Source organism: Carassius carassius, chromosome 21 (assembly GCF_963082965.1).
Source record: "Carassius carassius chromosome 21, fCarCar2.1, whole genome shotgun sequence".
NCBI classification, from domain to species: Eukaryota; Metazoa; Chordata; class Actinopteri; order Cypriniformes; family Cyprinidae; genus Carassius; species Carassius carassius.
The window spans coordinates 27,846,092-27,866,324 of NC_081775.1; the positions used below are offsets into that span (position 1 = coordinate 27,846,092).

A 20,233-nucleotide genomic window follows, 5' to 3' on the forward strand; every position below is an offset into this window, starting at 1 on the left:
GCCCAAATGTTCCTAAAATTGAAAATAAGGATGTTATATGCGAGTTAAGCAAACTCAGATGAAATGAAATGATAAAAACTATACAGAAAAGTCTGTATACTGTGGAGGCAGTTACTGTCCATAAACACTGACTACAGCTTTCTGTAAAATGCTATATATAACCACCATGATTTCCCCACAGGAAACTTGAGCTTCACACGCAAACTACAAGCGCAAGAAGATATGCAAATAATCGTTGGCTTTGTTTGTCAGTTGCAACGTATATGCTTGCCTGCTTTGACGCGTCAAGCTGTTGACAGCTTTGAGGTAACAACCGTGAGTGTGATTTTAACACATCAGACGAACATAGCATAAGAGGCAGGCTGCGCAAAACGACTAACAATATCAAAAGCAGCTGAAGCTACATACTTCCTGTTCTGCCATTAATTACTTTATATACAACGATTATTGAGTTTTACTTCTAGCTGGCGAGTCAGATGTATCAGTTATATACAGTGTCAGAAGTGTGAGTGTTTTGGTTGCATGAAGGTTCTTATAGCCCTTTGATGCGGCAGAGTAAAAATAAACACGAGAGAGAGAGAAAATGCAAAACATTACAGAAAAAAAAAATTGACAGAGACGCTAAGATGGATTGTATATAAACAGCTGGTCTTTGGTCTCCTCTGGCGTTTTCTTTAGAAGAAAAAAGCATGAAACTGCAAAGATTCGCTGTGACACTTTTGAAACCTTTGCCTGCTTTGTCAATGCTGCCAGAGAAAGGGCTCCTTGATAGAATTACTAAAAAACTTCAACAAAAACAGGAGAGCATTTCAAATTATCATTTTAGTGCTAATTATCATTAGCATTTCAGTATTTCAAATCTTGGAATGGGTGCAATGTCTATTTACAAGAGGAAAGTTCTGAAATAAAGGAATGATGTCATAGAAGAAAAAGATTGAAACATTCCAGACCCTGATATCATTCAGAATCTCTTTGTATCTTTTCCACCCTGGTTCCACCTCTTCAAATCCTGGGAATGGCTGTGACATTCCTCTGGCATTTTCAATGCCACTTTAGCAAAAAGTGTCCATGGAAAAAAACAAAATGTTTAAAACAACAGTGTGTTATATACTAAATATTATGTATTTGTGTCTATGTAATGTCAAAGAAAGAAATTAACTTGCAGATTTCAAATGCATGCCCCCCCCCCCCTTTTGAAGAAAGCTATACTCCGTCTGTGAAGTAAATGGCATTTAATGCCTTGATTCATTCAAAGGATAGCATGTCTGATCCATAACTCAATGGAATTGTGAGAAATCAAAAATGAAGTGAGATCTCCAAGTTCCAAATTCACATGAGCATTCGGGAATGTGCATCTCGCGATGCACCAAGAAACATCAGAAATAAATAAATAACCGTTGATGATCATATAAAAAGCAAAGGAAAAAACAAAAGATCAAATAGTTTCTGCAAATGCCACCATCAATCACAAAAGTGGGCTGCTCCATCAACCAATTGTGAAGGACAGCTGAGAGCGCACTCCTCTTGCAGATTTGGAGCAGAGGCCTCGCCCAACTCACAGCAGAACCTGATATGGAGTGTCCCAACTTTCATTGGCCGTCCTCAGCATTTCATTGGCTGGGTAGGTAGCCAATGGCTACAGCAGAAGATAAGGGAATTAAATTGCAAATTATGGTTTCTGTGGTCCAGGGGAGAGAACGACAGGTGTGGATAGGCCGTCCACACTCAGTGCTGGGATCTGGATCTGATTGCTTCCATTGGCGGGGAACTGTAAGAATAACAGGAAGGTATTAATTAGGACTTAAGCTATCCGTCTCCACAAAGCAATGTTATTTTAGTATCACTGATTTACAGTGTTAGTTTTTTAAATATTTTGAATGAGTTTATTTTAATTTTAGTTCAAGTTTGAGTAATTTTGTTGTGTTTGCCATTTTTCAAATTTTTTCTTAAACATTTCTATAGTGTTTTTAAGTTTTAGTTTTTAATTTATTTAGTTTCGCTTATTTAAGTACTTCTACTTAAACTAAACAAAAGTGAGAAATGTTGTTTTATTGTTTTTTCATAACGTTTAAAGTTTTTTTTTATATTTTATTTTAGCTAATATGTTTTGCACTTCAAGTAATGGAAAGATATACATTTTGCAAGTTTTGTTTCAGTTAATGATAACATCCTTGCCTTGCTAAAATGGAACATTAAAGTTCTAAGAACCTGGAATACTCAGCTGGTACTGATACTTGACATGGATTACTTAATAAACTGGAAAGACCACTTTGCTATAATAAAAATATGAACTAGTCCAAGAAGAACATTTACCAAGACAGAAAGGAGAGAACTTGTGTAGGATTAGGTTTAAGGCACTTGTTCCTCTAAAAAATAACAATATATTAATGTTCCAAACTCTGCACTTGTTGCTATTGTCCAGCAGAGGATGCTCACATGCTTTCCGGAGGATTAGTCCGACAAAACAAAAGCCTTCTCAAAATTAAGCACAAAGAGACGTCTACTAAAGCAAGAAGCGTAAGAGAACATTGTGAATTTACTGCAATGCAGAGTAATAAAATTATTAGTTAGTTAGCCTAATTGAAGATTACGGTTTTAAAGCACTACAACAATGCAGTATTATGCACAATAACAGAATTCAAATGTGTGGTCACAAGTGTGGAAATAGCTGGATAACTTACTTAACATTTTGAAATGTGGCTCATCCATTCAGAATTTACCAAACCATTTAACATCCAAAAAATACTTTGTAATACACCAATTTCCTCTTCCAAGTCAGGAAATAGTATCTCAAAATATAAAATTATTACAAGATAAAATAAAATAAAAAAACAACAACAAAAAAAAAACTTCTTTCATGAGCTTCTTTCCAGTTGATTTCCTAATCTAGCTTTCTAATAAACATGCCACTGCATATGAATATGGTTGGTTCTGTGGAAAATCACTTATGTTTCTCTGTTGGAAGTCTTTTTGGATAGAAGCACAATGTCTGCTAAATGCACAAATGTAAATAAGATATTGGTTACCATGGCAATCTTAAAAGTTGGGAAAAGGTGGAATATATAAAATGTATATGTTGTAATGTATTTGATGGTTATGAATGGTTTGGGAAAGGAGTAAATTCTCTGCCATGCAATGAGCCGAGGGAGTGTGAAGAGACAGATGGTGTGCTGCTGCCATGCTGTGGACGGAAACTGTGTGGACAGGAAGACTCACCTGGAAGGAGAGCTTGGCAGGGCTGCGCGGAGCGATTGGACTGAGTGTGCTCCAGAAGTGTATGGTTGATGGCAGTGGACTTGGTGTCAACAGCACTGGAGTCTGAAAGAGAAAGAGAGAGAGAGAGAGAGAGAGAGTTGAAGAGGTTGTGCGTGTGCGTATGAAACATTTTACAAGGTCATTGTGTTGTATCTCTTTGTTTTTGGATATCTGGTAACACAAGCATTTATATCGCTCTGGCTTTGTTAAAAATCACATTGACACTGTTAAGAGCTTGGTACATGTGAAGCATCCATTCATACCCCACAAATGCTATTGTTGCCTTAGACAAAAAAAAAAACAAAAAAAAACAAAGACAAAAACACCCAAGCACGACTCCACTGAAGGACTGTAAGATAATGCTGAAACTCAGCCATTTAACAGTTATCTCTTTGTGCCTTCTATGAGGTAAAAGAAAAAACATTGTGTTTAAATCAGGGCTGTCAACTGCTTAAAATAATTATCTTCTGAAATTAGTTCATGTGGGTTTCGTCTTAGTAATGCAATTGCAAGCAGCAATAAAAAATAAGCAATAAAATTCCACAAAATAGTGAAAATAGCAAATAAACTTAATTCTGAACTGAATGGCTCACCAGGGCATGGGAGGTGATGACTGTGGGTGTTAAGGTGTTTGTGGCACTGCCAGAAGCCAGAAGGCTGTTCACCGCTGCATTGACCTTATCCAGCGAGAGTCCAGGGGGTAGCAGCGTAGACGAGGATGGCAGTTCCAGCACACGTGGCTTCTTTGATTTAGGAGGCTGGACTTCCTGCGTGCTTGCTGGGAGGGAGGCTGATGCAGTATTGGTGTCCTCTGAAAACAGTTTTGAATGAGAGGCTAAAATTGACAATTGATTTTTAAGCACTGCGGGTTTTGTTGACCTATAACCATGTCAAATAACTGCAAAGGATTACTTGGAGTGGCTTATTGCTTTTATGAAAAGGTAGGATCAGCAATATGATAAAAGACATTGTCATTTGATAATGAATTTATTATTAATAATCATAATAAACAACTCTTCTACCAAGTAGTATACACTTTGGGGGGCAGTAAAAAATTTTTAGGAAATTAATACTTCTATTAGTGCTGGACAATATATCAAACAATATGATCATGTGCATCTCGTCAGTAAAGCCGGTTCCGTGATTAGCAGTAAATCCCCATCACCTGCTTGGAGCATCAGTTAACACACAGAGCCGTAATTCACTGACAAGCTACGCTATATCGAGTTCATTATCGAAGGCGATTCATCTTCAATAATGAACTCGCTATAGCGTAGCTTGTCAGTGAACTACGGCTCTGTGTGTTAACTGCCGCTCCTTTTCAAAGCAGGTGATGGGGATTTACTGCTAATCACGGAACCACTTTACTGACGAGATGCACATGATCATATTGTTTGATATATTGTCCAGCACTATGTCAAAGGATGTCAGAGACAAGACTGTAGATCTGCACAAGGCTGGAATGGGCTACAAGACCATCAGCAAGAAGCTTGGAGAGAAGGAAACAACTATTGGTGTGATTATTCAGAAATGGAAGAAATACAAAATAACCATCAATCGGCCTTGGTCTGGAGCTCACGTGACACTGAACACTGAAGTAATGGCTACTGGAAATGTAGCTGTGCCAGAAATAAATTACATTTGAAAATAAACTCAAATAGAAATCAGTTATGTAGTAATATTTAATGATATTAAAACAACAGTTTTTACTGTATTTTTGGATTGAATAAATTCAGTCTTCAGAGCATAAAAATACTTTTTTCAAATACATAAACAAAATCTTAATGATCCCAAAAGTTTGATAGGTATTGTAGTTAACCATCTTAACAGAAGGCTGTTTTTCATTGCCAGGCAACCAATATTAAAATGGGACTTAACTGATGTCCCTTTTATAACTCTAGTTATAACGCCAATGAATAAGCTTCCCCTTATACAAAGATTTGCTTGCAATTCATAAAAAGTAAAAATAAAAATAAACTGCTACAAGCCTCACCAGCTCTTTTGAGTTCAACGTCTTTCTAATGCATAAATTACATGAATTTTGACTAACCGGGTAGCTCAGGCTTTTCTTTCACCTCCCCTTCTCCAACAGGCTGGGCCACCGGCTCCACGCAGGGTGATGGAGCATCCACAGAGATTGGGGCATCTGTAACTCCAGAGACAGGCACTGTGGACACTGGCTGAGTACGGCAAATAAAAAAATAAAATAAATAAAAAGCTAAAAATAAATAAATAAAATGCTAAATTACACCAGCATTTCATTGCAACCAAACATGTTCAATATTTTTTTGGATGATGTACAGTGAATGATTTCTAATTGACACATCTGCTCACCTCAACATCTGTTTTGTCATCCAAATCGACAATCTCCAGCAGGTCTTCTTCAGGCGGGAGGCTGGACTCTTTGGCCAGTCCAACAGGCAAAGGCTTTATGACCACAAATACAGGCTGAGAAGGGTTGACAACACATTCTCCATGAGCTAGAGGAATGAGCGAGGTCAGAGAGCTGGGATCGGACAAGTAGATCTGGGGTGGGTCACCCAAATTATGGCTCTTCTGTGCTTGAGTATTCTGTGGAATGAATTCAAAACAACATTTTATGCACATCATTCTTAATATTAACAGTATTTAACATGGATGTAAAAAAAATGGATTGCAAGATGTTTAGCTGATCTTTATGGTATTTTCCAGGAATTTGGGTGCATAAGGTTTTAAATCTGATGAACAATTTCCAGGAGGCTGCAATAAGTGCTTCAATGAGTAAGGACTAGATTGTAACTCATTTTCTTCCATAGTGTTAAACATTTTTAAGTGCAACAATAAAAATGTTGTGCTTTATTTTGTTCATTGGGAAAAGGGATTACTTGACTGTGACGCAATTTCTGACACTGGAGATGTGAATATAACTTGAACGACTGCCATTCAGTGCAATTTCATTAACAAAAACAATGAAGACAATTATAAATTGACATCCTTTTTCTTTGCAACATTGTTGACAAAAAAGATGAGACTAAAAACTAGTTAAAAAAGAAATGTAAAACACACACAAGGCCTCAGTGCTGACCGTAATAAACCCAAACATGGATTTCAACTATAATGTTTGTGATTGTGGTTGCTGAATAAATGCAACTTTGCCACTTCTGTGCCACTGTTAGTTTTAATTGAAATAAATTAATATAATTAATATTAAGAATTTCACTGTTTTTGAGTTTTACCAGTTTTAATTGTATACCAGTTATAAATGTAAAGAGTGTGATCATTTAAATGACAATTTAATAAATTTACATGAGGCCAAATAAACCATGTGTATGAGCTGACTTTCTATTTATTTGTATTAATCGGTGAAAGTGCAATAATACTGATTTATACTATGGGGCAGTTAAAAGCTTGAATCTGATTGGCTGACAAACGTTCTGAGTTGTGCAATTATTTTCTGGGAAATGCACGGCAAACATAGTTCCAGGCAGCTCTCTTGACCACATTACAGTTCCATATCACTTTGCAGAGTAAACTGTAATAACGTTCACACAGTTTGCACAAAAAGGTGTTGTCAGCACTGCCTTGTTGATTTTATCAGTTAGCCTATATAGTGTAGCAACTTAAAGGCTACACATGACATTTCTTAATAGCCAGGAGATAGCGCTGTTTAGAGATGCAAAGAGGTAACCTAATTCACACAAGCTCTCTTTTTTTCCTCTCTCGCTCTCTTTCGAATATCTTCATTAATAACTGCATTAGGGGCCGTTCACATATCGCGCCTAAAAACGCGTGGAAAACGCTAGGCGCGCCGCTTTCTCCTTCTTTCCAAAGCGCTCGGGTAGTTGCGCCCCTGAGGCGTCTGCCTTTGCTAAGCAACCATGACGTGCTCTCTCCATGAAAACGCAGAAATTTCAGCAAAGGAAAAATGGATTTGCAGCTCTAAAAATCCCTTGCAGTATCTCTGCTACTAAATTCATTTCAAAATGACAATCCTATGGTCAGCTGTTCCTTCATCTTGGCTGAGCTTTCAACGTTGTTACGGGAAAGGATGAAGCTGATTGGTTAGTTCTTGTCACATGACCCGCGGTGCGCTTGCGGCATTCTGAAAAGTGAAGATTTTTTTAAATTGATGCGGTGCTGACGCGCCTGGAAAAAAAGGGCGCGTCGCGGCGCGTCGCAACCGCGCCGCGTCACAACCTCGCCGCTTCCATTATGAGCGCGCATACATTGGAAATAACGAACTTGAGCGCGCCTAAAAACGCGTGGAAAACTCCTTCTCCTTCTTTCCAAAGCGCTCGGGCAGTTGCACTCCAGAGGCGTCTGCTGTTGCTAAGCAACCATGACCTGCTCTCACCATGAAGACACGGAAATTTCAGCAAAGGATAAATGGATTTGCAGCACTAAAAATCGCTTGCAGTAGCTCTGCTACTAAATTTATTTCAAAATGGCAATCTATATATAGCTATGGTCAGCTGTTCCTTCATCTTGGCTGAACTTTCAAAGTTGTTACGGGAAAGGATGAAGGTGATTGGTTGGTTCTTGTCACATGACCCGCGGTGCGCTTGCGGCATTCTGAAAAGTTGAGATGTTTTTAACTCGATGCGGTGCGGACACGCCTGGAAAAAATGATCGCGTCGCTTCCATTATGAGCGCGCATACCGCGCGCCTACATTGGAAATAATGAACTTGAGCGTGCAAAAGACGCGATATGTGAACGGCCCCTTAGAATGCTATCAACGGTTCAAGCCTCCTTTACTAGGTTTAAAATTACGTTTTGGAACTAGCAAAAGAGGCATTGGATAAGATGCAGAAGAAATAATCCTACTCACAATAGAGATTTAAGTACAAAAACCAGACGAATCCCTTTAAATATATCATCTGATCGACGCCGAGGTGTGGTAAACGTAGTTTAAGCGGGAATAATTGACTCCAGGCCATTAATGACAATTTAGCTTAATGCAAGAAATCTTACACGATTCCCAAACGTTGTTGTCACCATCATCTGTGCTAAAATTAGGGCTGGTCCGAATACCATTTTTTGAGCTTCGAAAGTAATCCACTACCGAATATTCAAAGCTTCGGAGGGAGGGGCTGAACATATGTGATGCGATCTACGAAAACCCAACACATGGTGAAATTGATACCATATGAAAGCGGAGTTCATTTTTTCCACAGCTTGAACGTTACAACAGTTATGGCTATCTGAAGTCGGCTGATAGCTATGATTTTCAGGAATCTAATATTGAGAAAATGGGTTTAAAGTGATACGGGTTTCACTTTCACTTACACTTAACGTTCGCTATACTGCATCATTACACAAAAATACTAACGTTACCCTGAAGAGGACAGCTTTCCATTGTTTATCATGATGGGCATAGTCTCTGAACTTTTGATCACCCCTTGTAGGTTTGGATAGCACGAATAGTTTACCTTGTAGTTAGAAACCTGTGCATATAACAGACTGTCATCGGACTCTTCCTCTTTAGTAACATCATCATCCAATCCTTTATCTATGGATGTGAAATAGTCCATTATAACATCTTTTAGGGCACTTTCATCACCACGATTGAGCAGACAGAGACAAGCAAGATCATCTACAGTGAGCAGCTTCAGACTGTGTTGTTTTCTTGCGCTCCGCGATCTCACGATATTAAAATAAATAAATAATTCCCACGCCACTTATTACTTGTATTTCGGGAGAGATTGAAGAGTTCACGTGCTGTAAATCTGACTGACAGGAAGTCTGAACTGCAGCGCAAACAAACATGAAAGTGATAGTGACGTGACATTCAGCCAAGTATGGTGACCCATACACAGAATTCGTGCTCTGCATTTAACCCATCCAAAGTGCACACACACAGAGCAGTGAACACACACACACACACACACACACACACACACTGTGAACACACACCCGGAGCAATGGGCAGCCATTTATGCTGCGGCACCCGGGGAGCAGTTGGGGGTTCGATGCCTTGCTCAAGGGCACCCAAGTCGTGGTATTGCCGGCCCGAGATTCAAACCCACAACCCTATGGTTAGGAGTCAAACTCTCTAACCACTAGGCCACGACTTCCCCGATGGCGGCGCCCATCTCACATTACAGATTGTAATCAAGATCATTTAGAAAGATTTTTAAAAGACAAAACACACTCATTTACACATATTTATGAATCGGAATATCAGATTGTTCTTGGTATGCTAGTTTGTGAATATTTTAAATAAAAAAAGGAAAAACGAAATAAGAGCGATCCATCTTTCATACAGTGTTATTGTAGACGCTGTGTGTCACGTGACAAACCTGACGCGTCGCCATGGAAACAGTAAGGGGAACGTTCTAAAATAACGGTCATCTTAAAAAAACTCACTCTGGGGGGACCGCTAGAATATTTTAAACTCACCACTGAAAAGGTTAAGTTCCATATCAGTTACAAATTATTATTACTTAACTATAAGGCCCATAATGGTTTAGCTCCTGCATACCTAACTAGACTCATACCACGCTACAACCCATCACGCTCCCTAAGGTCACAAAACGCTGGACTTTTGGTAGTTCCTAGGATAGCAAAGTCCACTAAAGGAGGTAGAGCTTTTTCGCATTTGGCTCCCAAACTCTGGAATAGCCTTCCTAATAATGTTTGCGTTTGAGACACACTCGCTCTGTTTAAATCTAGATTAAAAACACATCTCTTTCACCAAGCATTTCGAATAATGCATCTCATAATTTGTGACTGCAGTTGTATCTGATCAAATGCGCATTATTATTCTTTAGCCTGGGTTAAACTAATCAATTTTGCTTGGTTGGAACAGCAGCTACGCTAATTATTTCTCTATTTGTTTCTCAGTTTTGCCACAGGATTTACATCACCACTGATAAGCGACTACTGAATATTGTAGCAAATACATTTTTTTGTAAAGTTGCTTTGCAATGATTTGTATCGTAAAACGTGCTATACAAATAAACTTGAATAGAATTGAATTCAATTGATATGGATGATGATCAGATATTTATGTTTTTGGGACTCCTTTTTTATCTGATATTTACGAAGTTCAATAACAGAAAAAAAGACAATTCTTGACGTGAAAAAAAGAAAAAAAACAAAAGGTGACGACGTGCATAATATCAATAAGCGCAAATGTTTCCTCCACAGACCAAACTGTCTCAGACATTTTTTTTCTTTTTATATTGAATGTAGCGTAGCTGTTTAATTGGCTGTTTAATCAAATAGTGTGCTTCCGCTTAGTCAGCTATGAAAAACTGTTGCCAGGCAACAGAGTGGCGACGTCACGCACACGCACTCTAACAGTACAGCTAAGCATGGTTGTCTAACTGTGCCAAGAATTCTGGGCCGAGAACGGTTTGTAATCATGCCACGCCGTACCAGGCTCACGTGGAAATACAACTGTTACCGTACCTGACAGTCCTTAGAACCGATTGGCCCGATAGTGTAAAAGCGGCTATATTCAAGCATGAATGAAGATCGTTATGCAGTGGTTGTCAGATGTAAAAAACAAAAAAAAAAAAAAAAAACACTGATTATTCGAATCTCAAAATTAACAAATCTAATGCCAACCAACCAAAAGAATATTCGAACATTCTGGTCCAGTCCTAGCTAAAATGGCACAGCTTTAAGCATTTAAAGACTGAGTCTGCTAAAGAGCAAATCCATACCATGGTTGCAGTGACAGATCCAGAGGGCGTCTGTGGGCTGAGGGCAGGTGTAGCACATGGGGAGGGGTGGGTCACTATCACATGCAAATTGCTGCTCTCCATAGTCGACTGCACCTGAGCAGTTCCCTGCTGTGCTTCTGTCTGACACATTTGCATCTGCAACATATACATAATACATAATCAATGTGAATCAAATACTTTACACACAATGCGTTTCACAAAGTTTGGCAGGTTTTAACCTGATGATAACTCACTTAATGTCACATATCATATGTGAGGATTTAATGCAGAATTAAAAACATCAGCTCAAAATCAAAAACATGAAATCCAGAAAGAAGCTGACCTCGTGCACTGTGCGGTCCAGATGAGCAGGTTTGGGGCTGTTGTCACTCAGGAGATGCTCCGTTTTGATGAATTTGGATGCAGTTTTGCAGGGCGTCTGTAGGGATTGAATAGTGAAAGTGGAGTAGAGACCAGACTTCATGTAATCATTTCGGGAGCTGCGTTGCACTGAGCTAGGGGAGGAGCGCTGAACCTGCAGGCTCTTGGAGAGACATGGGTTGGTGGTGTTAGCACCTGTGTTAGATTTGCTCTGAATGGACAGCTCCAATTTCTCCCCTGTAGTGGCCCTCTGGGAATCCTCAGGTCCTTTCAGTCCATCAGCAGAGTTGGGGTCCGGAAAGGTCACAAACTTATAGACGAACTTCTGGCCGCTAACTTTCTTAATAATATTCTGTGGAAGTATGAAAGCTTGTTGAAAAGCTATAATAATAACAACAATAATATGCACATGCTCAATAAATCATGCTCCCATCTTAAGTTTTTCTATCCTTTTCATAGCAGTTAGACAGTAAAAATGTCAGAATTATTAATATTTATTAATGGTTAATATTTATGAATTTATTAATACTAGTGATGGACCAAAATATTGTCAAGGCTCATTAACTGGTTAACATCAATTGAGTCATTCTGAGTAAATAATGTTTCATTTAATATCACTGAATTGTATTACTGTATATCATTTTTATACACTAGTGTTCAAACTTTGGGGTTGGTAAGATTTCTTCATTTATTTGAAAGACGTCTCTTATACTCACTAGGGCTGCATATATTTGATTAAAAACAGTAAAAATAGTAATATTGTGAAAAACGTATATATATATATATATATATATATATATTAGTGGTGGGCATAGATTTTTTTTTATATCTAGATTAATCTCACTGTGATCTTGAAATTAATCTAGATTAATCTGGATTAAAATGGCTCCTTCGAATTCTGCCGAAGGCATTCAGAATATGTATGCTACCCAAATAAAATTGACAAACAGTAAGTCTTTGAGAAGGGGTTTATCAAGCCAGGTGGTGCATTAGAAAAGGGGCTCATCTCCTGTTTCCAAAATGCATCACAAAGTGCTTGGAAAAGCTGTAAACTAATTCCACATTGCACAAGGGGCAAACAACCTTACGCCTGTTTCACACATACTCCGTCTGCAGTGCGTATGCGTTGCATATTTTTTTACGCACACATTTTACGCACGGATTCCAGTTGCGTTCCAGGAGCGTTGCGTCTGCAGCAGTGCATCGATCGTTTACGTACAGAGTAGCGGACTGCAAACGCGTCCTGTGTGAAAGCACATCGAGTCCGTGCTGCACCACATACGTAACGCACACGGACTGCATACGCACTGCAGACGGAGTATGTGTTAAACGGGCGTGAGCAGGGCCATAGCTGGGGTCAGCGGGACCAAGGTGGATATTTTGACATATTTTGTATGTATTTGTCGGCACAAGAACAAAAATAAGCAAATTCGGTGTTCAAGCGTTTTGAGACGCCTTTCTCTGCGTGAGCCCTGAACACCAGAACACCGCGAGTACTGAATTGGGCTTTTTCACATCTTTTTGTTTGTTCAAACTGCGATTTGTATTTGTTCATTCAGGTGCAGGATGGACTTCGAGGAGAACTTTGCAGAAGAAAGCTCGGTTCAGTGTCACTGTCCGTGATACGCGGCTCTCTCTCTCTCGTGTTCACCGAGCACAGTGCGCGGTTAACCAGCTACTCTGTTCAGCTTTTCCGCGTCTTGTGTTTGGATGCTTTAATGTTTAAATCGACAAGCGGTAAGGCTTAAAAACACGTGAAAACAAAGCTTTCGTGACGATGCGCAGCAGTGGCCCGTCAACTGTCCTGAGCATCTTTTTAGGCTGGCCTCAGCAAGTCGGTTATATAAAATATCAAGGTGAAAGTCATCATAGCTTGCTTAGTATAGACCCAGCTCCCAACCTAACTTTGAGAATAGATTAACGGTGATATTTTTTTTTATTGCCCGATAAGAGTCTTACGTTAACGCAGCACCTTAGCGCTGATAACGGCCCACCACTAATATAATATTATATATATATATGGTTTTTTTTTTATGTAATTTATTCCTGTAATACAAAGCTGAATTTTCAGCAGACATTACTCCAGTCTACAGTGTCACATGATCCTTATTCTAACCGTGCGTTCACACTGCCACCGGTGAGAGTGTCAAAATTCTGCCCTGCCAACAATGCTGTAGAAAGATTTGTGGACAGTCTGACGATCGAACGCTTGGTCTTGTATTCCAATGAACCGCAAAGGGAACAAGCATGTTGATCTTGTCTGACAACAAGTAACGTAAGGGTATAAGTTAACCTCATGAAATATTTTAAATGTGAAAGTAGGAAATATAGATGGATGATAGATGGAAAGAACTTAATTATAGTTACATGTCTGCTAATGAAATAAACCAATAAAAGCCATTTGTGTGGTGTGTTTTTGTGTTCAGGGTTAAGTGCTAACTTAGTCCAATTTCAACATGCAGTTTATAGGAGATGTTTACTAGTTTATAAGAGATGTTTACTAGCCTTGGTCTTAATTTGTGCGCAGCCTACATAACATTCTGTCCTGGTTGAAGTGTAGCCTAAATGCATTTGGTCAAATTTTGAGCAAATGAATTCCATTCCCACTGAAAAACAAGCATTCTAGTGTGAGAATGCTTGGGAACTAATGTGGTTGGAACCAAAGTTTTTATAACTGCATTCCCTGGAATCCTCTCAAGTGGAGGATTTCTACATTCCAATTGGTTGCTACTCAACCACATCATAGCTCATTACCATAAAGTTGACCTGACTTCAACTCTCCCGGACGCCCACAATCGCCACCGGCTCACATCAAAAATGAATGACTTCCGGCCACTTTGACAATCACTTTGAAACATTTTGTATTATTTTCAATGTTACATACAGTTGTGCTGCTAAATACTTTTGTGGAAATTTGTGATACATTTATTCAAGATTCTGTGATAAATAGAAAGTTCAAAAGAACAGCATTTATTTGAAATAGAAACATTTTGTAACATTACAAATGTCTTTACTGTAACTTTTGCATTTTATTGCATCTGTGAAGAATAAAAGTAATAATCTATTTTTAAAAAATCTTACAGACCCCAACCTTTTAAACTAGGGGTGCACCGAAATTTCGGCCGCCGAAAATTTTCGGCCGAAATGGCATTATCGGTTTCGGGCCGAAATAAAAAAACAGCCGAAAACGTAAACTGAAAATGAATGTCACCCGCCCCTCCCATCCGTGAGCAAGCGCTTAGGTTTCACTCACGGTCGAGCTGTTATCACGCGTCTGCCTATCAAAGATTAAGCATGTCAAAGGGCTGTCACAATCAAAAAAAGCTTGTCACAAAAGCTGCACAATCGATCGGACCAACCAACACAAGTTTCGAAAACGAAAATAGGGAATAGATTTTAACGGCCTTCTCTCGGAGCGCGTCCAGCTCGCCACTATACGCTCGCAGCGAACGCGTGTCACACAGCAACTGCAGGTTCTGACACACACACACACACACACACACACACACACACACACAGCCTATTAGTGCATAATATCAATGTAGCCTTCAGTAATGTTTTTCATTGATGTTATGGCAGTCCACATTGCTGACTTGTGCGCGTCTCAAGCGCCCTCTTTACGTTCGCCCTAATGCCTGTTTAGTTGTCGGTGGATTTGCCTATATTTGGCGTTGAAAAACGGATCAACGCCAAATATAGGCAATTTACTAACGATTCAATGAACACTTTGCCTATGTCTCAAAAATCGAACAGGATATTTTTTTTCACAAAAGTGACAGCCCTATACGAGAGGACACCAAAGTTGCAATATGTAGCATTTGTTCTGCAAAAATCTCCAAAATTTTGGATTTTTTTTGCACAATTTTTAAAAAACTATTTTATTTGATGGAACATAAAACTTGAAGAATAATTATTATTTATATTTATTGTTAAAAATATTTTAATTTTTGTTATGTAACTGTTAATAAAAGTTTGATTATTATATTGTGATTTTTCAATTCAGATCCATTAAATCCAAGCAATATATATATACGTTTTTAAAAGAAGCCATTTTCGGCTTCAGTTTCGGTTTTCGGCCAAGTGCATCCTAAATTTTCGGTTTCGGCGCAGAATTTTCATCTCGGTGCATCACTATTTTAAACAGTAATGTATATATAAAATAAACCGATTAAGTCTGTGATTCACATCATTCATAGTTCCTCCTGCACATACCTTGTCATAGTAGTAACGAAGTGCCCTGCTCAGTTTATCATAGTTCATGTTGGTTTTGTTCTTGCGCAGCCCCCAGAGTCTGGCCACCTCCTCGGCATCCAGCAGTTTGAACTCCCCATCCCCAGATGTCCAAGAGATCAAGTGCTTCTGACTTTGATCATCCAGCAGGTGTAGCAGGAACTGCCACAATGTAATGGACGGATCCATTGCTACAAGGCACAAAAAACAGACTATGATAAATGGGCAGTGTCTGTAACCTACTGGTGCATAGTATCATGTGTTAGAATTGAAAAACCTCAAGTTAGTACTAAACAAACATAAAACAACCTGCAATTACTAATGCTCTCACTGAAATACACACCAATATACAGTATCTTTGAGTTGTGATGAGGCCTGCTTGTAAATTATATTACCCCATAAAGCCATAAGTGCTGTGAAAACATCAGATATTGGTTTTACTAGCTATGTTTCAAAAAAATAATTCATCAAACATACTACATTGTCATGAGAAGTATGTTCTGGAACTGAAGCCATGTTAGAAAAAATAGCCTTTATGGGATTTAACTGAATCCTACATTCAGTGAAATCAAATTCACATCCTCAGTAGTAAATTAAATCCTCTTCTTTACGGTTGGATTGGAGGAGCATAAATGGAGAGGGAACATTAGCCTATATCTGCAGTGAAATCAAAGAAAAACATGCCAGAATTAATGCTGCTACCGTCAGCAGAGGATGTGTATCACAAGTTCAGGAAGAACATGTTGAAAATGCAAATTAACCTGATTAAACCCCCCCCCCCCCCTCCCATTTACGTAACTCATAAGCAACACCTTAGAAACGATCACCATGGTAAAAGCATTTAAGCAACAGTTTCTAAGGAATAAAAGAGACCCTGCCACCCTTTAAGCACACTGAACCAAATTAATCGCAGTGAATTGCTGATGACAATGAAGGGAACACGTTTCCATTTTAACCTAGCACACAAAATCTCATTAATTAATTCTGTCATTAAATCAAGCTGCAAGTGATTGAGTGAGTGCATTCATTAGCAGTAAAATGGCTTTAATAAATGGTATCATTCTAGGACTGAAACACCAGAAGAATATCCTGTGGACAGCTTGTACAGCTAAACACACATCTCACTGCGAGACCCTAAGACTGCTGAAATTACTCATTTCCATACAGGTTGACCCCCCAAAAAAAGAAGCTCTGAAGACATCTCTGTAACACTTTCCATTACTCTTCCTACTAGATATACATACAGTAATTATGCATTGAGAATGTGTAGACTATTAGCAACTGAAATTTTCTACAAAAAATTTTAAATCACTGGAAAATCTTCTGACCAATAACAGCGAAAGAAGAATAACTCTCACTGTTATTCATAAACAAAATATTACATTTGAGAGATGTCTGAATATACACATTTTTAAGCAATAACTCAATAAAATATGCCTAGTAATAAACATATAATAAAATATAACAATTAAAAGTGCTTGTGTAACTACACTGTAAATTGAATACAAAAATGTGATCAAATGTAATTTTCTATAGATGAACGATAATATAAAGGACATATCGGTTATCTGTCAAAATTAATGACTGTTTTCCTGAATTTTATTGATCAATATTTGATATTTTAGACATCAAATTTCTTTAGTCCGATAATTCTAACTATTTAAGAGCCTTTAAATGTACCTTCTTATACATGTCTTATCTCTGTTAAAGCAACCTATCTGAATAGCTTTCATCAACTATTCAGTTCAAAATAAATCTTGTACATTATAACATTCCGGTGTCTAAATTCACTTAATCAATTAGTTTTAAGTACAGACAGAGTTATACAAAATAGTACAAATAATGGATTAGAAAATACTAGATTTTTCCACATCAGCCTGAATTTGATTATAGGTGTTTCCCTCAATAAACAGCCATTGAAAAAAAATAAAGCCAGTTGTGCGAAACAATGACTAGCACACCCTTTATAATGTAGTTTTATAATAAATTGTGCCTTTTTTTTAATGAACTGAACAGTTAAGGCAAGCAAAACAAACAGCCTTATTTTCCCAATAGCACAGCAACACATCAAAGCTTTTATGAATAACAAATACTTCAATGGTGATTAATCAGAAAAAATAAAATAAAATCTGGCATCAGAAGATACTGGTAAAAATAACCAAAGGGTCACGGTATTAAGATAAATATGTCATAGTGAAGCCAGAACCAAAGAATCAGATGCACATTTGTCTTATTTACATGTTTATTATTCCCAAATTTTCCTCTCAGTGTTACATTCTAGCTAAAGAGCTCCAGTATGACTAATCAAGGGACTAACACTGCACAGCTTGCCTTGGTCTAATGCCTCATAAATCAGCCTGTACATCTGAGAAAAGCAAACAAAGATAGGCACTGAACAACACAGATCTGTTTTTCCCCATCAGACCTTATTGCCTTAAGACTGTTCAGGGACCTCAATGCTCAATAGTCAATTATCTTGAGTTCTCAGACTGCATGATGACTTATAGCCAATGAATGAATAGGCATCCCAAAGGAGGAGAGAACCAGACAGGACTGTGATCTGAGCAGAATGAATCCAGAGCTAAATTACCAAACAAATCCCTAAAAGACACATATAGACGTATTAAGTGGGGCTCACAACAGTTCCTGGTGGGTCACCAAGGTGTCGACATGGTTTCTTTGGGTTTACATGTGGTCTGCTGGTTAATATCAGATGACATTGGTTTCATTTACACAAACACAGTAAAGAAATGTTGACATATGCATTGCACAATCACAAACAAATCAAACAAGTTCTAATGCATTTGATTTCAGGTTTTTAGAGTAATTATAAAGGGCTTGTTGTACATTACATACCAAAGGGAGCGAATGATAATAATAATTAATTAAAATAATTAAAAATAATTGTTTAATTTAAAAACCACCCTTCCAGATACAAGAACAAACAAGAACCCTTGCAAACTAGCTTGTTTGACAGCTCAAAATCTAAATATGCAATGCACAATAAAACAACCAAATGTAAATCTGTTAAAATTACACTCGATGATGGCTGATTAGTTCAGAAATAACCAGGAGGCAAACAAGTCTAGCAAACACTATTTGATTCATAAACAGCAGCATGTAGACACACTACCAGACATTTGGCTTGCAAAACATTTACTCGAACACAGCTAAAGTGCATCAGGCTTCCAACAGGTATGTTAACCCACCCTGATCAAAATAAGGTGTCAATACCACTCATTTCTACTGTCACACAATACCTTTTGAACAATCACATTGATTTGAACACAACGTTCTCACTCACACCAGGATTAGGCACATTGTACGAATAAATTGTGGATAAAACAGAGCGAGTTGTGAATGTATTTAGTATTGTTTAACAAACGAGGACTTTATTAAACTCTAATGCAATCACTCCTCCATGTCCAACCTCCTTGAAGTGCAATAAAACTTACCGCTGATCAGCGGGTTCGACTCCATCTCTCACAAATAAATGTGTTTATGGGCAGTTTTATTCTTTGGAGATTAATTCACGTCCATAACTGTGCTTGCTGGGTGTCAAAAGTCGGTGGTTTAATTGCGTTTGGTTGTTATGTAACACATGCACCTCTCCCTCCATGTTAGTTGACATTAGCAGCTAAGTCGCTAGCTCGCGTTAGCTCAGGCTGCCTGTGCGTAACGTTACACCGTTCCTGTCAGACGAACTGAAGACTTCTTCAAACGTCAAAATACTCCAGTAAAATCGACCAGGGCCGCTTTTAAACGGTGGAATGTCACGCCCTGCCTATAAAAACAATATGGTAACAGTAAGAAGGGGTTAATTCCGGCGTGGTGGACGGTGAGGAATGTCAAATAAACCGAAACCCCGACCAGGTCCATCCACTTCGGCGCGAAGCGCGCGAGCTTCCCTCCTTCAGAGCGCGGTGTCCAAGCAACGGACTGGCTGCACTGTCAGTTTAAAGAGCTCAAAATAACGGGGAGGTAAAAGACAGAGTGCTCCCTTCGGAAGTTTTTTTTTCTAACAACAACAACCTCTGCTTGGCTTTCCCCCTTTTGCTTCCTGTTTCCACGAGCGCCTCGACTACTTGTTTCTTTTTTTCACCTCTCTTTGGTCCACGAGTCCCCTGTGCGGTCGTGACGTCACCGCACAGGCATGACGTGGGTCGGCTGAAGAGCAAAATGTATGAAAGAGAGCAAAACTTTTGCGTGTTGCCGTCTTCTAGTGAAGTGACCTTGGCGATATTTTATTCAGCACCAAGGTCGAGTGAAAATCCTTACGCAGAAAAAAAAAATACATACGAGCTTGAATAATTTTGCGTAAATTCTCCCACACACATTGACAAGCGCGATCCACAGGTTGTTGCTGCTGCAGGACTGCGCTGAAATGTTGCTTGCTTGCACTCATGTAACACAATACAGGGGATTTCCAGGGGGGCACAAGAGAGTGCTAGGGGGTCCGTGGAAATGTTTAGAAAAAAAACTGTGTACAAATGGTAAAAATCAATAATAAAAATTATATAAATAATTATTTACTTTTAAACAATCAAAATAAATAAAAATATTAAAAGATATATTCATTTGATTTGAGTGAGTGAGTGAATAAATAGAAAACGAATACATCTAACTGTAAGCATGAAATATTTAATGCAACATAAAAGAAACAAAGTATTTTCCAAATATATTTTACAGATATTTATAATATATATTTTTTTCCACC

General features: G+C 38.4%; 1 protein-coding gene across 1 annotated transcript; it reads right to left on the minus strand.

Annotated features, from left to right (window-relative positions):
• Positions 1-852: 852 nt before the first annotated feature.
• On the minus strand, positions 853-19,741 carry LOC132098045 (ETS domain-containing protein Elk-1-like). Its single transcript, XM_059504151.1, has 9 exons — positions 18,972-19,741; positions 15,499-15,707; positions 11,249-11,638; positions 10,906-11,061; positions 5,590-5,826; positions 5,306-5,435; positions 3,849-4,066; positions 3,217-3,318; positions 853-1,768 (listed from the first exon to the last, which is right to left on the minus strand). Exons 1-9 carry the CDS (start codon positions 18,994-18,996, stop codon positions 1,670-1,672), a joined length of 1,566 nt encoding a protein of 521 aa, XP_059360134.1. The 5' UTR covers positions 18,997-19,741; the 3' UTR covers positions 853-1,669.
• Positions 19,742-20,233: the final 492 nt, after the last annotated feature.

Coding starts and splice junctions, on each gene's coding strand:
- LOC132098045 (XM_059504151.1), bottom strand. CDS start 18,996: ATGGAGTCGAACCCGCTGATCAGCG. Junction 11,062..11,248: donor TGGACCGCACAGTGCACGAG/GTCAGCTTCTTT, acceptor TATATGTTGCAG/ATGCAAATGTGTCAGACAGA. Junction 1,769..3,216: donor CTGCCAAGCTCTCCTTCCAG/GTGAGTCTTCCT, acceptor TTATTCTTACAG/TTCCCCGCCAATGGAAGCAA.